Here is a 20,652-nt window from a genome sequence, read left to right as displayed (position 1 = left end):
GTGGTATCAGAGCATCCGCGTCCTTGGAACTATGACAAAAGGTGTTCGATCAAATGACAGTCCCGCAAATGAAGTGGGAGAGCTACGTGAGATGATGTTGATATTGGGGCTTTGACTGGAGAAGTCTCAAGATTGAAATAATTAGATCAACCTGTGATGGAGTTAAAGAATAATTGGGGATTCTGGGAAAAATCGAAAAAGGCAAATATCAAGTGAATCATGAAGATGAAGTGGAACCAATAGAAGAAAGATCAAATAGGGAAAGGAGCCCCAATAGTTATAGCAACAACAACTCCAACTTCTCATGGTGGTCAAGAATGGAGTTTCTTAGATTTGCAGGTGATGACTTACGATCTTGGATATTCAAAATTGAGTCGTTTTTTCCATGGAGAACATTCATGCAAATGAGATGGTGGAGGTCGCCGCTATGCAGTATAGAAGGCAGAGGCATATCCAGGATTTTAAGAATATGGGTGCACAATCTTTAAGATAGAAGTTTGGTTCCATTATATAAAATTTTATAGTGACAACAAGTTGAAGAGCAAACTACACTAATACTATATTCGCAAAAAGCATCATTCATTTTACAATTGTCTTTGATGAGTTTTCATACTTTCGAAACGATCAATAATAGCATCATTGCTTACAGTTTTAAATACCTAACGCTCTATATACAACAAACTAAACAATCATTCAAAAAAATTTTTAAAAGTGGCACTTAATATTGAGCAGGTTTTGCTGCTTTGAACCCACAGTGAGCCTTAGAGCCGACAGAGGCGAGTCACGATTACTTTATTTTTAGGGATTTCAACATATTTGTACCCAAAAGAATTATTAAAAGAAGAAAAATAAAAAAGATGTAGGCAAAGGGGATTTTTTTTTTTTAAAGTAAAAAAAATGTGTTTGTTTATTAATCGAGAAGAAGGAAAGGGCGTAGGAGCTATTGTTAAATAAAAAGCGCATTGGTAATTGAAAATTTATTTATTAATTATAGAAAGAATTAATTAAAAGAATTGTATGGGGATCGAACCCCTAACCTGGTGGACAAAAAGGAGACAAAAGGGGAACTTAATCGCAGTACACCAAACCAATCTCTTGAGCATGGGTGACCACAAATATATTTATGAACTAATTGAAAAAGTTAATACATGGTCTAGGGAGGAGAGCATGGGTGCATGTACCCCACCCTCAACCACACAAATCTGTCCCTGTGAGAAGGGGAAGCCATTCAGTGGCATCTATCATTCATGAGATACAGGCGGTATCTACAACCTGCAACCTAGACTGAGTATGTCATAGCACTGGTAGAGAGATTTGGGGTTGACTTCGAAGATGTTATGGAAGAATCAAAAGATCAAGCAAACAGGTAGTGTGAAGGACTACCAAGCTACATTTAAGAAGAACTTGAACAAGGTAAATCTGTCACAGGAGAATGCTATTAGTTGTTTCATTGGAGGGTTGAAGCATGAACTGAATATGATTGTGAAGTTAACCAATCCTTCTACATTGTCCCAAGTCTATAGGACAGCTAGAATGCAAAAAGTCCTATATTGCTGCCATTAGACAAACTTCTGCAACTACTTCTCAACAAGTGCCTTCCAAGAGGTACATGGAGCAAAGAACTGGTGGCAAACCTCTACTACCAACTCCCAATTATGGAAATTATGTAGCTCCTAAAGGATTCAATAGAAGGACACTCAGTTTGGATGAAATGAATGAAAGAAGGGCCAATGATTTATGTTACTTCCATAATGAGAAATATGTGGTGGGACACAAGTGTAGAAATTTGAAGCAGTTATATTTGCTTGAATTGGAAGAAATGGTAGAACAACAGTGTGTGAAAGAGGAGGAACATATTGAACTAGAAGAGCAAGGACTAGAATTAACTTAACCAATGGAACAGATTGAAATCTCCATTCATGCTCTAAATGCCTCATTGGGGTATAGAACATTAAAGGTAATTGGGTACCATTCAAAGAAACCACTGCACATATTGGTAGATACAAGGAGTTCTAATAGTTTTATAGATCCAGAATTGGTGAAAAATTAAATTATCCAGTTATGTCGACTACACCTCAGCTAGTAGCAACAACCAATGGAAATATGATGAGGGTTGACAAGGTGTGCAGGATTCTGAGTTGTTTGCTCTGGGGTCCGATGGTGTAGTTCTAGGAGTCCAGTGGATTGACACTAGGGGTCATCAAAGTGAACTTCAGGACACTCACTATGGTGTTTTATTATCAAGGAAGAAAGCATGTCTTGAGGGGAGCTGGGACACAAATCCTAACTTCTGGAGCAGGGAAATTGGCCAGAATGTCAGGTGAGCAATTACAACTTTGCATGATTCAAGTTTTACCTGTAATGTGTAATGAACTTCAATGGTATTCGTTAGAGTCTAAAGAAAAAGTTAACACACACCCTAGGTTGGTGAAATTGTTAGAAGAATTTAAAAATTTGTTTGTTGAACCCACACATCTACCACCATCCAGGGGGATATTTGATCATAAAATTATCTTGCAAGCTAGAACTGAACCTATAAATAAAAAGACCTTATAGGTATGCATCTGTCAAAAAGGATTCCAATAAGTCACTAGTCAAACAAATGCTAGACCAGGGGATTATCCAACCAAACAGCAACTCTTTTGTTGCTCCTGTAGTGCTATTTGGGAAACAAGATGGGTCATGGAGGCTATGTGTTGACTATAGAGATTTGAATAAGAACACTATGAAGATAAGTTTTCAATTCCAATTGTAGAGGACTTATTGGATAAGTTGAGAGGGGCTAAGGTTTTTTCAAAAATAGACTTCAAGTATGGTTATCATCAACTGAGAATGAAAGTGGAAGATGTGCCAAAAACTACTTTTAGAACTCATGCATGTCACTATGAATACCCGGTGATACCTTTTAGGTTTTTAAATGCCCCAGCCACATTCCAAAAATTAATGAATTCGGTATTTCAAACCTTTCTTAGGAAGTATGTCTTGGTGTTCTTTGATGACATACTAGTTTACAGTAGGGATATAAAGGCACATTTGTTGTACCTCAAATCTGTCTTTTTAGAAATGAGGAAACTCCAGATGTTTACAAAGCAATATAAATTCTTATTTGGGGTGCCAAGGATAAAGTATTTGGGTCACTTTATTACTACAGAAGGTGTGTCAAAAGACCCTTAAAAGGTGGAAGCTGTGAAGAATTGGCCAAACACAATTAAACAACTGAGAGGAGTCCTTGGTCTTGCTGGATACTATAGAAAATTCATCAGAGGCATTGGAGTTATCAGCAAGCCTTTAACTGACCTCCTCAAAAAGGATAGCTTCAAATGGTCTCTTACTGCATCTAAGGCTTTTGAACAATTGAAGATTGTGCTGACTCAGGCCCCAGTATTGGCACTATCTGATCCTAATAAGACCTTCATTATGGAAACTGATGCAAGTGGGTAGGAGATAGGTGATGTCTTAATGCAGCAAGGTTGCCTTTATTAGTAGAGCATTATCTCCCAGACATGCTACACTTCTCAATGTATGATAGGGAACTCTTGGCTATTGTTTATGCAGTGACTAAGTGGTCTCAATACTTACTTGGTCAAAAGATTCATCATCAGGACATATCAGAGAGCTTTAAAGTTTCTGATGGAATAGAAGTTGCATACAAACTCTCAACTAATGTGGCTGACTAAACTAATGCCTTTTGACAATGTTATTGAATACAATAGAGGAGCTGAAAATAACGTGATTGATGCACTTTCAACAGTATCTATGGATGAGGTATTTTCTTTAGTCATTTCTACTACCAACTCTTAGCTAATGCAGGCTATAGCTCATAGTTGGGATACAGACCTGGAACTAAAAGTTCTCATTGAGCAGCTTCAAGCAAATCCAGCTACTCACCCTCGATTCACTTGGTACCATAATTAATTGAGGAGAAAGAAAAAACTAGTAGTGGGTAAGGTCCAACAGCTAAGGAAGGATATTATTGCTTTATGGCATTCCACACCTCAATGTGGCCATTAGGGTATTGAAGCAACACTTAAAAGGGTAACAACACTGTTTTATTGGAAGGATATAAGGAAAGATGTGAAGGTTTTTATACAAGGGTGTGACATCTGCTAGAGAAATAAAGCTGACTTAGCAGCTTATCCGGAACTCTTACAACCTCTACACATACCTGAGATGGTGGGTCTCAAACTAATATGGAATCATAGATGTTCTTCCCAAATCCAATGGTCATGAAGTAATCTTCGTTATTGTGGATAGGCACAGTAAGTATGGCCACTTCATCCCTCTAAAACATCTCTATACTGCTCAGTTTGTAGCTAAGATATTTATGGATGTGGTTCTCAGACTATATGGACCTCCAGACTCAATAGTTAGTGACAGTGATGCAGTTTTTCTGAGTTCTTTTGGCAGGAGTTGTTTTATATCCAAGGAGTAAAATTGAACACCTCTTCAGCTTACCACCCACAAAGTGATGGCCAGACTGAAGTTCTGAATAGTGTTGCTCCCTAACGCACACGCAAGTATACGTGGTCGTACAAGTAATAAAATGATAAGTCGAATGTCGAACCCAGAGAGACTTGTATCAACTACCCACTAAGTTCACCAAGATTTTTATTCAGTCGAGCCAATTCGAGTTCAAAAGTTGATTATACTAAACTATAATTCTAAGTTACAACTAAATTATCAATCAGTAAAATGATTGTTGTGTATTCAGTAGAGGCAAATATTCCAGGGTTGTGATCGATTCACCAGCCCTATTGTGTCCTAGTTAACTCTCCCTTTCATACAATTCACTCATGGTTGCTAATTTATCGAATAATTGCTCTCATAGCCTTCTCCCGAAGACTATTCGCCTATAAAAAATATATTAACGCCTATATTCCTATGAAATCAACCTATTAAGAAAGCATTAAGATTACGATATTTAATTAAGCACGGTGACTAGGTATATTCCTACCCTAATCACAAATCTGTCCCCCTTCAGAGTTAAGATCGTGCTCTCTTCAATTCTTCTATAATCCAAACATGGCTTTCCTAAGCATAGCATAGATAGTAAATAGAACCTAACGGTTGGCAAGACAATTAAGCAATTAATCACAGAATTGAAGAAACAACCATATATTAGTGAATTATAATCAAGGTTAAGTCAATGTTAAACAACAATATTCATGGCTAAATCAAAACTCCAGAACTATGGGTTTTAGCCACTCATGATAGTGTCAAACAAAGTCATAAGTGTTGCATAATTGAAAATACTAAGAACCGATGAAGAAATCTGAGATAGCCTTGCTCCTGAATGCTCCCTTGCTAGGTCAAAAGTATGTCAAAAGTCCCTCAAAATAACGTTTTACATGTATTTATACCATGTAGGGTCGGTTCCAACTGAAACCACCTTCTCCTACACGAAATAGGATTGTTACTCTGTAAAAATTGCACAGGCGCGCCGCATGGGGCAACGCGCCACGCGGGATGATAGTGGACTTTATCAGGAACCTTGCAATTTCGAGGCAGGAGCGAAATAGGCAGTCATGGCGCGCCACGCTCTGCAGTTGTGGGAATTTGGGAAAATATAAAACATGAAAGTCGTAGCCCCTTTAAATATCTTTCCAGCGATATATTGTGGAGCCTAAACGGATTTCTGAGCAAAAAATTATGTGAATTTTACTAGACAATGTACATTATGCCTGCTCGATTCTTTGTTTCGTTCCTAAAGTACACTATCATCCGTTGATCCCCGAACACGATCCCAACTTAATCCTTGGGATTTTACTCAAACTTCAAAGTTACAGAATAGCCTGAATTCATTCCATAACATCTACATAGATCGGAATCACTCCTACAAGGCATAAAACACACATTTAGTGAAAAATACTAGCGATTAAAGCTCAAACTCAATTAAAGTGCAGTAAATAAGAGTGTAATAATCGACTAAAATATATAATTATAGCCTACTATCAACACCCCACACTTAAACCATTGCTCGTCCTCGACCAATCAAACTACACTTTATATAGACACGACCTTTCTAAACAATTCTCCTAACTCATCACGCTAAGACCATTTAAAATAGACTAAGCACAAGAGTGTAACATCTTCACCTCAAAATTTGAATCACAAGTACCACGCATTATTCAAAACTCACTCACTTACTCTAACATAGAGGTCAATGACATTACCTTTCCTTCATGAATCAAGTGCCTTCACACGACAAAAGAGAGTAGTTCCACACATAATAAAATTTAAGAATAATTAGGAACTCAAGATAGAAAGAATTCACTCACTCTTAGAAATAACATTCATATGCCACACAAAATGCACCATAGGCTTTCTCGTAGTGTACTACTCTACTAATCGAGCTCATTCAGTCTAGGATCAAGTAGGACTTTAATTGGTTGTAATGTAGGCTGCGGTACGGGTAGGATACATTTCGATATAAGAGTGATTACTCCTCCCTAAGCACTTTAATACATACACTTTACCTTTTAAAACCCCATACTTATGTCAAACCATATCTCCACCTTCATATTCATATACATTAACTCCATACTACTTTAAGCACAATTACATCAAGAGTCACCACTATCAAGGACTATTTTTCACAACAATACAACTATTATCTCCTTTCTTTTTCAATTCAAGTGGCTCTTACTTTTTCAAAATAGTGCACCTTTCTCCTTATTTCATTAGTTCCACTCAAAAGCCAAACCAACCACCCCACACTTTAACTTTTACAAAGTTCATTATAATTCAAGTGCTCATGATAGGTGAAAAGGTTCAAATAGATAGTTAATTCAAACAAATAGGTAAGGCTTGTAATATGGTTGCCAAAGAAACAGGATTACAGGCTCAAAGGGGTTAACTACAATACATAACAATTAGGCGGGTAAAATATTTAACTGGTTCAACAAAGAAACGCCTCTATCACTTCCAAGACTGAACAAAACTACTATTTCGCTTTGTAAACACACGGGGCAAGTTCTAGACATCAAATGCAATACATAGAATAACAAACAAACCTCACACACACTTGGCACATAACTCACTCAGGATTGGACTCATCAAGACACTCTAGTCAAAGCAGTTAAAAGTTAAGATCATACAATTTAAGGTACTTATATAAGAGTCAAAAACTGAGTCTAAGCGTCACAACCAAAGTACTCACTATTCTCAAGGCTTAACAAAGCTAAGAGATTTGCTTCAATTTAATTCACGGCACAGTGATTCCTACTCCTAAAAAAAATAACTACACCTAGTTCAAAAAAAATCCTTCGAAAGAACCGCGGTACAAAGAAAAAACAAGGGGAAATTATTACACTACCTAACAAAAGAAAATCTTTTTGTCCTTTTTCTTTTGACTTAAATCCCTCAAGAAAACTGTCGAATGAGATCCATCGTAGGGAAAAGTCCAATTTTTCTACTTTTTTTTTAAACAAAAACAACTATACTAAGAACGAGTACTACAACTAAGCTAAGATAGCACAGAAAATCACCCAGTCAATATCCTCATCCCACACTTAAAATTGTGCAATGTCCTTAATGCACACTATAAATAACAAGAGGGTAAAAGAGACTCCCTGGTAGGCCAAAGTCCTAAGAATTCGCAGCTCACGGGATACTCAGACTTCTCCCAGGTATGGTCCTTTTTAAGGGCACCCCACACTTACTTCTCACCATCAAGCTCGCTTTTGTACTCTTCCAATGGCTTTGTTTCCTATGCTTATCGTCCTAAAAAAATCAAAACAAACACTACAACATAATATAATAAAAATAAAAATAAAAGAAAGTAGTAAAGCTGGGTTGCCTCCCAACAAGCGCCCGATTTAACGTCACGGCACGATGCAGGGCCTCGCTCACTCATCAACGAGTGCAACATTGGTCTTCTCACGATCAATTATTCCTCCCTAATAGTGCTTGACTCTTTGTCCATTCACCAAAAATTTCCTTTCACCATTTAAAGCACGCGGTTCAATTGCACCATAAGGAGTGACTCTCACCACCTCAAACGGGCCTGACCATCTCGATTTTAACTTTCCAGGAAACATCTTGAGCCTAGAATTGAACAATAATACCTGTTGGCCTGGCTCGAAGTGATGTGTCTTGATACGCTTGTCATGCCATCTTTTCATTTTCTCCTTGTAAAGCTTAGCATTTTAATAAGAGTGCAGTCTGAACTCATCTAACTCATTCAACTGCAAGAGTCTCTTCTCACCTGCGACATCAAGGTCAATATTCAACTTTTCAATAGCCAGTACGTTTTGTGTTTAATTTCAACAGGCAAGTGACATGCCATCCTATAAACAAGCTTATACGGCCACGCCCCAATTGGCATTTTATATGTAGTTCTATATGCCCACAAGGCATCATCTAACTTTGCAGCCCAATCCTTCCTATTCACACTCACTGTCTTCTCTAAGATTTGCTTTATTTCTTTGTTAGACACCTCAGCTTGTCCACTTATTTGAGGATGATATGCCGTAGTAACTCTACGGCGGACTCTATTTCAGCTAGAAGGTTATTCAACAACCGATTGCAAAAATGTGCCCCTTCATCACTAATCAAGGCATGTGGAGTCCCAAACCTCGAGAAATATGTTCTTTTTCACAAAAGAAGCTACCACCATGGCATCATTTGTTGGCAATGTGATCGCCTCTACCCATTTTAACACGTAGTCAACTGCTAGCAAGATGTATTTGTTTTCTCTGGACAATGGGAATGGTCCCATAAAATCTATCCCCCACGCATAAAAAATCTCGACCTCCAGGATGTTATTCAAATGCCTCTTTGTGATTGTTCCTGTTCTGTGACACTGGTCACACTTTTTAACAAGTGCATGGGCATCCTTGAATAATGTTGGCCAAAAGAAACCGGATTGTAATATCTTTGCAGCTGTTCTATCGCTTCCATGATGGCCCCCATAAGGTAATGCATGACAATCATACAACACTAATTCCACCTCCTTTTTTGGAATGTATCTCCTCATCAACTTATCAGCACACCGCTTGAACAAGTATGGCTCATCCCAGTAGTAGAAGTTCACATCATGTAGAAACCTCTTTTTAGCTTCAGATTCAATTTCAGGAGGAAGTAGCTCACTCACAAGATATTTCACATAGTTTGTGTACCATGGGGGCAGGTCTTGGGTGATACCAAAAAGTTGCACATCAGGAATACCTCTTTAATATCTCCACCCTCCTCCACGTGGTCATGATTTTCCAGCCTTGATAGATGGTCAGCTACTTGGTTCTTTGTGCCCTTTCGATCTCGTATTTTTACATCAAATTCCTGCAACAACAAAACCCAGCGCATCAATCTAGCCTTAGATTCTTTTTTTATACATGGATACCTGATTGCTGCAGGATCAGTATGGACTATAACTTTTGTTCTCACCAAGTATGCCCAAAATTTCTCAAAGGCCCACACAACGGCTAACAACTCCTTTTCAGTGGTGGTTTAGTTCAGCTGTGCATATCAAGAGTCTTACTCACATAGTAGATGGAATAAAACACCTTGTCCTTCCTCTGGCCTAACAGTGCCCCGATAGCATGGTCACTTCCATCACACATAAGTTCAAATGGTAGGGACCAATCTGGTGCCACAATAATGGGAGCAGCCACCAACTTCTTTTTGAGCTCTTCAAATGCCTTCAGGCAGGCGTCATCAAAATTGAAAGTTACATCTTTTTCAAGCAACCTGCACAAAGGAGTAGAAATTTTTGAAAAATCCTTTATAAAGTGCCGATAGAACCCCGCGTGTCCCAAGAAACTCCGAACACCCTTCACAGAAATGGGTGGAGGTAATTTTTCAACTGCCTCCACCTTCGCCTTATCAACTTCAATGCCGCTTCTAGACACTCTGTGACCCAACATGATGCCTTCATGCACCACAAAATGGCACTTTTCTCAATTCAACCCTAGATTTGTTTCTTCACGACGGGATAACACCTTGCTCAAATTCTTCAAACAATCATCATAAGAAGACCCAAAGACTGAAAAATCATCCATAACTACTTCCACAAATTTTCCCACCATATCGGTGAAAATAGCCATCATGCATCTCTGGAAAGTGGCTAGTGCATTAAAAAGACAAAATGGCATACGCTTGAAAGCGAAAGTGACATAAGGACAAGTAAAAGTGGTCTTCTCCTGATCCTCTAGATATATGACAATCTGGTTGTACCCCGAATAACCATCAAGAAAGCAATAATATTCATGCCCCGCCAACCTGTCCAACATTTAGTCAATGAATGGAAGTGGAAAGTGGTCTTTGCGGGTTACTTTGTTGAGCCTTCTATAATCAATGGAAACTCTCCACCCCATCAGAGTGCGAGTAGGAATTAGCTCATTTCTCTCATTCTCTACCATAGTCATCCCCCCTTTTTGGGCACACATTGCATTGGGCTTACCTAGTTGCTGTTAGAAATAGGAAAGATAATACTTGCATCGAGCCACTTAATTACCTCCTTCTTCACAACCTCTTTCATAATGGGATTTAATCTCCTTTACTGCTCAACACTGGGGCAGTGTCCATCTTCCAGAAAGATTTTATGCATGCAAAATGATGGACTAATTCCCTTGATGTCAGTAATTGTCCGCCCGATAGCCTTTTTATGCTCGCGAAGTACTCTGAGCAATTTGTCTTCTGGTGCATAGTCAAGATGGATGAGATAATCACTAGCAATGTCTCAGAGTTCCCCAAATAAGCATAGCGCATGTGCGCTGGAAAGGGGCTTTAGTTCTAGCTTTGGAACTTCTTCAATAGATGGCTTAAGAGGGGTCAGAGTGACAAGCCTGTCCAACTCCTCAAATCTCCCAAACCCATGGACATAACTGCAAGATATGTCAAGTAATTGCTTAATTTCTCCCATCATCTCATCTTCATTATTTTCTTCATCCCCAATCAAAACTCGTTCAAGAGGATCTATGGGCCTCATATAAGGCACCAATGACGTAGCATCACTTTCCACCACATAAATCATGGATAGCTCTTCATAGTTGGCTGGCAATCTGAGTGCTTTATGAACATTGAATACCCACTCTATCGCCTACTTTCATCGTCATCTTTCCTTCGCATACATTAATAACAGCTCAGCCTGTGGCTAAGAATGGACACCCCAAAATAAATGGGACTTCCTGGTCAGGCTCATAGTCCAAGATAATGAAATCAGTAGGGAATATGAAAGAACCCACTTGAACTAACACATCTTCAATCACTCCTTCAGGGTGAGCAAGGGAGCGATCAACCTACTGTAAGATTGCCGTCGTCGGGCGCGGCTCACCCAAACCCAATTGTCTGAAAATAGATAGCGGCATCAAATTGATGCTCGCTCCAAGATCACACAAAGCTCGCCCGACTGCATGCTTACCAATCGAGATTTGGATAGTGAAACTACCTCTATCCTTCAAATTCTGAGGTAGCTTGCTTTGGATTCTTGAGCTACACTCCTCAGTGAGTGCCACAGTCTCGAATTTGGTCAACCTCCTTTTATTTGCTACTATGTCCTTGATGTATTTTGCATATTTGGGCACTTCTTGCAGGATGTCTACCGGTGGAATATTAATCTGCACCTGTTTCAAAATATCAAGAAACTTTTTATACGCGACATTATCCTTCACTTTTTGCAATCTTTGAGGGAATGGGGGTGGTGGACTCGCAACTAATGATGGGGGATTGCTTAGCCACCGCCTCTTCAGTTGGCTTCTCTTACTCCTTTGATTTTTCTAATTCTGACTCTATACTGGCCGGCTTCTCATTAAATGTCACCTATTTTCTCTTTTTTGACTGGACTTCTTCTAACTGTCTCCCATTCCTCAATGACACAGCATTAATAGATGCCTTAGGATTAGCCTTAGTGTCTCTTGGAAGAGCTCCAACTTGTCGAGTATTTTGGGCACTGGCAAGTTGTCCCAATTGTCGCTCCAAATTTCTCATTGTTGCGGCTTGGGCCTACTGATCATCCATTAATTTATTCATCATCTCCTCAAGGTGACTTGTTGAGTTTGCTTATTGTTCAGCCTGAGGTGGCCTAAATTGTTGTTGAGGTGCTTGTGGCCTGTATTGATTTTGAGCACCTTGGTTTCCACCCCAAGAGAAGTTTGGGTGGTTCCTCCAGTTGGGATTGTAAGTTCCCATACACGTTTGTCTGGCCCCTATTTGCATTACCCACAAAATAGACAGACTCTGGATTAGTTGGACATAAGTCGCTCGTATGACCCTCTCCACATAATTCATAAAACAATTGAACCTATTGCACTGGCTGGGCTTGTTGCTTGTTAATAACCAAGGTCATCTGATTGACTTGGTTGGTCAACTTGGAAATCTGCGCTGATAATGCCGAGACGACATCTAACTCAAGAACCCCTGTAGATTTTTGCACTGTGTGGCTGCCCATCTCTCATTGCCAATCAGGATTGCTTTTGGAGAATTTGTTCAATAACGCATATATCTCATCAAAGCTTTTCTCCAACACTTGACCTCCAGCTGCAGCATCTACCACAATCTTTATCTCAGGATGTAGCCCTTCTATGAAAGTGTGAGCTAACACTTCGTTTGTCTGATTGTGATGAGGACAGTCTCTGGGCAACCCCTTGAACCTCTCCCAATCTGAGTATAAAGACTCCCCCGCTTTCTGTTTGAAGGCAACTATTTTACTTCTGATCTTTGCAGTTTTGCCTGAAGGGAAGAACCTTGCCAATATTTCCTTGCCAGATCATTCTATGATATAATAGAATTAGCTGGTTCTGCCTTCAGCCATCGCTTTGCTTCGCCCAACAAAGAAAAGGGGAAAAGTGTGAGCCTCACATAGTCTGGAGTGACTCCGTTAGTTATATAAGTATCACTAATCTCCAAGAAATTCAGGATATGTTGTTGTGGATCCTCGTGTGGAAGACCCATAAACTGCCCATTCGCATGTAGTAGCTGGATCATGCTTTGTTTCAGCTCAAAGTGCCCAATGATTCTGGGCTTCACAATGCTCGAGGCGACATTAGCAATGCTGAGCATCGCCACCTCCTAAACAGCCATATGTTGCTCCTCTGCCATATTCACAGGAAATTGAACAAGTGCCTGAAGATTATTTGTGTCCCTTGCTTCCCTCAACCTCCTATAAAATGTTCTCTCAGGTTCGGGGTCAAAACCTTGATGTCTGTCCTGACTTCTGACCCTGCGCATTCAATCAAAGTTCCTGAGATCAGAGTAATAATCAAGTAATGTTAGACTTGACGAAATAAACAACGAAAGCAAAAACTAGAAAGTAGTCAATATCCTATTCCCTGATAACGACGCCAAAAACTTGTTGTTCCCTAACGCACACGCAAGTATACGTGGTCGTACAAGTAATAAAATGATAAGTCGAGTGTCGAACCCACAGAAACTTATATCAAATACCCACTAAGTTCACCAAGATTGTTATTCAGTCGAGCCAATTCGAGTTCAAGAATTGATTATACTAAACTATAATTCTAAGTTACAACTAAATTATCAAGCAGTAAAATGATTGTTGTGTATTCAGTAGAGACAAATATTTCAGGGTTGTGATCGATTCACCAATCCTATTATGTCCTAGTTAACTCTCCCTTTCATACAATTCACTCATGGTTGCCAATTTATCGAACAATTGCTCTCATAGCCTTCTTCCGAAGCACTACTCGCCTATCCAAAATAGATTAACGCCTATATTCCTTTGAAATCGATCTATTAAGAACGCATCAAGATTACGATATTTGATTAAATGGAAGTCAGTAGAGTCAGTTAGAGTAGGCTACACAATTCAATATAATCCAATTCTATAAATGATCTCATTGTACACATTACAAAGATATTAGAAAAGCTATTACAATTCTCTCTATTTATACTCTCTTCGTCTTCTTCTTTTGATCTCAATTGCTGATAATCTCGAGCTTCTCTGCAAGCGCCTGATTTAGCTGCTCGATCCTCGAACTCTTCACTAAGTTTCGGCAATTGAACTACTACTATTTGGGGATTAACCAGTACTTATTTTGTCCTGAAAATTTAAACTAAAAATCTTAACTTCAGGACACTGTGTCCTGAAACACTTAACTAGAAAATTAAAATTCAAGATACACTGACTAATTTCTAAATAGCAGCCCTCTAAAATAGCTATCTCGTGTCGTTTCTACCTAATTGTGTAGTTAATTTTATTTTTAACCCTGCATCCGATTAATTCATTGATTTCTAGTATTTTTCTTTCAGAAGTACCATTGTTTAATATTCTTTTTCATAATTTAATCAAGAAAATGTGATTACTGTTTTCATTGACTTAACATCTATTAACACCGTTTTGTTATAGTTTTTTTTTTTCATTTTAAAAAAGAAAATCTGGATAGAAGAAGGGAAAATGGGGAGGGAAACCCTTACCAACGAGGTGAAAGTTTAGGTAATCAACCAACTGAGACAACTCAAATTTGATTTTCTTCTAATTTAATTATTACTTGTTAATTTAAAATACTAGTCTTAGGGTACGCGCGATGCGCGTGAATCCTGTCTTAATGAGTATAAATTAAAAAAAAAAAATTGGATAAAATAAAAGTGTAAGTTCCTAAAAATGATCATGAATATTGGTTGTATATAACTAACTCAATAATTAAAGAAACTATCTCAGAAGTCCTCAATCATCAATAATTCAACTTAAGATTTGTTCCAAGTTTGTAATTTCATAATTCCAGTTTCACAGCCAAGAACCTTGGAAATGTAAATAATCTTGAAGGATACAACTTATAACATATAAGTAGAGAACTAATAATTTACGAACTTTAAATAACACAAAATCAAAGTGCAATAATAAAAAAAAAAGACATTAAAAAAAACAAGCTAGCAAGAGAATCTACAATTGAAAGCTAGCTAATAAACCGGCTCATATTTAGCTAAATATATCATGGATTAATAATTAAGAAATCTTGTTAATTTGTGCATTTAAAACTTTTGAAAGTTTAAAGTATAATATTGAATAAAATTATTGGTGCATTAGTCTTGTATATTTATAAAGTGAAACTATCTACGTTATTGTCCAAAAACCTGTACTTCTTCTTTCTCAAATCTTTTTATTCTTCTTTTATCTATTTTTAAAAATTATTTACATCTAATTTACTTGCAAGACCTATACGAAGTGATATTTTAATAATCTTTGTATATTATAACTTTCTACATGGTTCGAATAAGAAAATAAATTGATACGCAAAATTTTAATTAATTTTAAGCTCTTAAATATTAAAATAATAATTAAATAACTATTAAATCAACAAAAGTAAGTTGTAGAATTTTCAACAAAGGTAACCCATGAACACGTTTTCTTATTTAATTAACATGTTACGGTGAAAGCTAAAATTTAAGACTTTCTTTCTTAGTTCAATAAGGAAATATTTAATAACCAAAATTTTAGGTGATTTTAATTTTCTAAATATTAGGAAAGTAACTTAAATTACAATAGTGTCCAACGTGAAATTTATTTTTAGAGGGTAAAAAAGACGAACGATATTTCGCTAAGGGCCTTCGTGCTTTTAATATAGTATAGATTATGAATTGAGACCCTCCAAAAGGTGTTACTTAGTATAAAGGGCAACTGGATGCACAAAACATTCCGCATTAACACTGGATCCGAAGAAGGGTCGCACCCCAAGAGGTGTGATGTAGACAATCTACCCTAATTAGTGACCGCTTCCATGGCTCCAACCCGAAACATAAAGGTATTACTTAGTGTGCGGAAACAAAATGGGATGAGCCGGTCCAAGCTTGATAGTGGATTAGGCTTGATGAGTTCAGCTCGACTTGGTTCAACTCGACGGCAAGGCCTACACTTGAGAGGAGAGCAATTAAGATGCTGCTAATCGTGCTGCACCTATATGACAACGGATTGATCTCTTCTTCCTTTTTTTTTTTTTTTTTTCTTTATAGTTCGGATAATGAATGGCAATATGTAGAGTGATGGTGTATATCAGAAAGTCTTGCTCTACAAATTATTTCTTCAGCGAAAATGTCTGCCTTATTCTCAGAGTAGCAAAATGACTACAATCAAACTTTGTTGCCAGTTTACCCTCGTTTACACGGGCAGCTTCAAATGAAGGCAAAGGAAAAGAATAGCAAGATCATTTTTCCATAGTTTAGCAAATTCAATCAACAGGAACCAAAACTAATGGACAATCATATATTCTTTGACGTATTTGAAAGAAAAAAAGGAACTTATTTATGTTGATCAGAATTAACGTTACCTGCTTAGTTGTAAGCAAGAATAAGAACAAAAATCATTGAAGATATCACCGACTAAACAGCACATACCATTTTGCTGGAGAAAAATAAAAGACTAGTCCAGCTATTTACAAAGACTAATCCAAACCTTCTACAGACCCCCAATCCATATTCTGCAAAAAAGGTTTTCAGCTTGCTAGGGAGAACAAAGTGAAGACAAAAAAGTAAAAAACCAAGCCCTTCAAATTCCTCATTGGAAGATTTATTCGGGCTTCAGGTCCTGTTGGAGCCTTGACCCCTGACTCAAAACATGGAAAATGAGTAGTCCGGCACACTGCTAATTTTGTTTCAATCACATCTTCGCCGCTTTTTAGCTGGTGTATCTGTTTGATTAAGAGTCACCTCTCTTGTATCACAATGGTCCTCATTGATGGGTTTCTTCAAGCTTTTGCAATTATGGAACGAAGTCAGTTCCTCTACTTTCACCTTAGTAACATCACTCCTCACACCAATGTCACTTACATACCTCGTCAAACAATACATACCAGCAGTTGCTAAGACTAAGCCAGCCGGACTTGACATGAATAACTTAAGGGGCGAAGAAGCAATAGCTGCCAAAGGAGCATTTATAACAGAGGCAGCTTGACCGCTCCTTCCAAGAGCTCCTTGGTCAAGAACAAGAAGACCAGTTTTACAGTACAAGGCAAAATCTTCACAGTTATTCTTGAAGACATCATAGTTTCCGAAACCATTTTGAAGCAAGTACATGGCTCTATGGATCACTGCCTCTGGAGGATCAGATTGTGCAGTTGTGCATGTGCCACCTCGGAGTTTAGTAAGAAAAACTGAAGGGCTGGCTCCATAGTCAAAGCGGTACAATAGTCCATCACCCAGGAAACAATCCAAGCAAGATAGAACCACCCCACTTTCCTTGTGCTGAAATCCGCAGTCAAGAATATTTGTACAGGTCGAAGACACATTTGTACTCGAAACTGACGAGAGTTTTGGGGGAACAGAGAAGAGAATTGTGTCTCCTGAAACAATATTTTGCTCACGCGTAAAATGGACAACTTTGCTTCCACCAACATAGATTCCTGCTCATGAATTTCACACATTTGAAAATATGACACCAGCAACCAATACTAGAATATCATTAAGCTCATTTTCAGTCGCAACCGATACTGGAGTATAAATAACTGGCACTGTGACAAGAAATTAAATATAGGAGATGAAGCATGTTGTGCCTAATTAACTAATTAATAGAAAGTGTTATAATGGTAAGGGCAGCTCGGTGCACTAAGCTCCCGCTATGCTCGGGTCCGGGGAAGGGCCGGACCACAAGGGTCTATTGTACACAGTCTTACCCTGCATTTTTGCAAGAGACTGTTTCCACAGCTCGAACCCGTGACCTTCTGGTCACATCAATATCAAAGGTGATCAGTTATCCAAAATTCAGGAGACATGCATGTTAACATGACATATATCCGATATTTCCTGCTACTTTTATTAACAGATAATTCTATTGTTGATATAAATGTACCAAGGAGGTACTAAATATGCATAGAAGAGAGTCCATGAGCTCCAGGATGTTTTCTTTGTTATTAACATAGTTCCTCCTACACCAAGAGTAGAAATGTCTAAGATATCTAAACTTTACATGGGCAATATGTTCCCTTTTCCCCTCGATAACCTACTAATCCTTCTGTCCAAGGTTTCCAGTGTACATACTACATAGAGGTATAGTCCTACTACTAAATTACCATCTTATCAGAATTAACTCATTAGCATTTTGCAAAAGCAGCACCTGAAATGGACATGCTTCTAAAGAGAATTGTGTCATCGCTTGTATCCTTTTCTTATGCTTAATCCACTACGATTTAGCAAAAGCTAAAGCCCACTGAGATCATACAACACCAAACACTCTCTAAGTCACTATCCTTTTGGCCCATCAACCATATTTTCAGCAAATTTGGAGATCCATATGTAATGTAACTGATACTATCCATACACCTAATAGGACAATCATATGTTTGTCTAGATGAAAGTAGTACACTTTCGCAAGTTCCATAAGTGTTGGCTGGGTAGAAAATGAATGTAAATGGATAGTCTAACACATGAAGATTGTCTGGAATCAAGTAACAATTCAAAGGCATTGTAATGTCAGTGCTAGGTAAAAGCTGGAGTAAAAATCAGAGATTAACATACATCATTTTCACAAATCCAAGAAAAAAAATTACCAAATGAAGAAACATCCATCCTGTAATACAAGTTGAGTTTTATATTTATGCACATCCTCCACCCCAAAAAACAAATTTGTGGACCTCTAGATTTGTGAAGGTCTGTAACATCTCAATACTTAATTTTTTCCCTTTTCTTTTAAAATATTACTTAAGATAAAAATGCCAACAGCCAGTCACTTTCTTTTTAAAATTCCCTATACTAATTTGCACTCCACGGACACAAAAAAATAAAATTGCTGGCTACAGACAGGAGACCCATATTATAAGAACTACTATATTATTTATGGAAAAGTTGCAATTTTTTCACCTATACGAGATAACCAAGACGACCCACGAAGTGGAAGGCAACAAAGAGGAATAAAACACCTAAAATAAAAACCGTAGGTTTCAATTCTGTGCAATCAGCCAAATTTATCCAAAATTGACAAAGAAAGCTGGTGCTGTTTGCGCAATCATTTCTCTAATCTAAAGCCCAAATGCTACTGTATACAACGCAAGATTGTTCATATGCGGTAGTAATTTTAGCTATAACTGCAGTTTTTGGCCATTTCCAGTATCATGAAATGAAGAAAAAAGTTACTCCTAACATATTACATTAGGATTTGGAAAATTAGTGAAATAGGGTTACAGACTGACCGTGATGAGAGTATGTGAAGACAGTTCTCCAAGTGTAGATATGATCACCTGCTGCTATCTCACTCCTTTCTACTCTGTGAGACAGCAGACCCATCTATTTCCTTCTCCTTTCAGCTTTTCCCAATCTAGGTTTAAAATGAGAGTGACAGTGAGCACAAGGTTTAAGGATTAACTGATAATTTAAAATCATATTATTTTCAAATATAAAAGAACGGGTTATTTTTAGATGAAAAATGAAACATTTATTTATGCACCATGGTGGAACAAAGGGGTAACATTTAGTTCCCTATATAGTGAGAAATATGATGTTCTTTACATATTTTCTATTTTACTTACAATTATTTAGTAGTACTACTTTTTAATGATTGATCACAGCAACGTAATACTCATACTTATGCTTTGGCAAAGAGTCAAGATGGCTTGGGGGATCAAGTAGGGCTGGGCGTGTATATCGGCTAAAATTGATAGTCCGAACCGGAAAAAGTTTATTGAGTTATCGGTATCGGGTTATTGGATTAACTGTTCGGTAATGATTTGATGTTATTTTACCCTTGGGTTATCAGTTCGGGTCTCGGTTTGTCCAATTATATTAACGGTTTAACCGATAACCCTATAAACTTTATAAAATACAATTTTACCCTAAGGTATATAAAATTTCCAGTTCTCCCGATTCTCTATCTAAGGTTGTAACCTCCCAAATTTGTCATTCAACACATAGAGAAACAATGTTGTAAGGTTTATCATATTTTTTGAGAGGATTACAACATTAGAGAAAGTTTATCATATTCTTTATACGATACACATTATCCTTCATTACGTCTTCCCTCTAGAATCTATATTGAGTTATCTTATCGGGTAAACCAATAACCGAACCGATAATGATCGATTATCGGTTAGTCGATAACCGATATTCGATATCTTATCGGTTCGGTTATCGATTTAGCATATTTATAAACAGATAATCTATATGCCAAACCAATAACATTCACAACCGAACCGAACCGACCAATGCTCATCCCTAGAATCTAGCTGGATTTGCTTGCATTTTAGCTTGAGTTGCTATTTGAATGCGCCACAATATCTATGAAGTGAAGTTAATCGTATTATAAATATACATATATATTGTTGATATGCCTATGATATGAACTCTTGATCACAGTTTTCTTTTGAGATATAGGTTGTAATGCGACGACGCTACGCGGCAGGAGCATTGATTTTCTATATGTGAACCTCACTTATGAGTTCAGTTTGTGATATATGTGTCCAAGGCCGGCTCTACTGCTATGAGTAGTAAGGCTTGTGCCTTTGGGCCCCAAATTTGGGGGCTTTATTTTTTAAAAATAATAAACGAAAAAGGGTTCAAAATGCCCCTAAATTATTGAAAAAGGTTTAAAAATACCCTTCATCCACCTATTGGGCTAAAAATACCCCTCCATCCACCTTTTTGGTTCACTTATGCCCTTTGACCGTTAGGTCAATGTTGAATTTAAAATAATTATTATTCTTTTTGTAAAACTTAAAAAAAAAATTCACAAAATATTTTCGTTTTTTTAAACTAATGCACCAGTAGTCCACTAATTTA

General features: G+C 37.7%; 2 protein-coding genes across 2 annotated transcripts; both read right to left on the bottom strand.

The window, feature by feature from the left end:
* Positions 8,549-10,358, bottom strand: LOC109229949. Its single transcript, XM_019395492.1, has 6 exons — positions 10,272-10,358; positions 9,959-10,163; positions 9,742-9,868; positions 9,504-9,687; positions 9,169-9,279; positions 8,549-9,085 (listed from the first exon to the last, which is right to left on the bottom strand). Exons 1-6 carry the CDS (start codon positions 10,356-10,358, stop codon positions 8,549-8,551), a joined length of 1,251 nt encoding a protein of 416 aa, XP_019251037.1.
* Positions 16,239-19,301, bottom strand: LOC109228917. Its single transcript, XM_019394178.1, has 2 exons — positions 19,071-19,301; positions 16,239-17,288 (listed from the first exon to the last, which is right to left on the bottom strand). Exons 1-2 carry the CDS (start codon positions 19,162-19,164, stop codon positions 16,543-16,545), a joined length of 840 nt encoding a protein of 279 aa, XP_019249723.1. The 5' UTR covers positions 19,165-19,301; the 3' UTR covers positions 16,239-16,542.

This window comes from Nicotiana attenuata, chromosome 7 (genome assembly GCF_001879085.1).
Source record: "Nicotiana attenuata strain UT chromosome 7, NIATTr2, whole genome shotgun sequence".
NCBI classification, from domain to species: Eukaryota; Viridiplantae; Streptophyta; class Magnoliopsida; order Solanales; family Solanaceae; genus Nicotiana; species Nicotiana attenuata.
The sequence above is the reverse complement of the archived record's forward strand: the minus strand, read 5'-3'. Positions and strand labels throughout refer to the sequence as shown.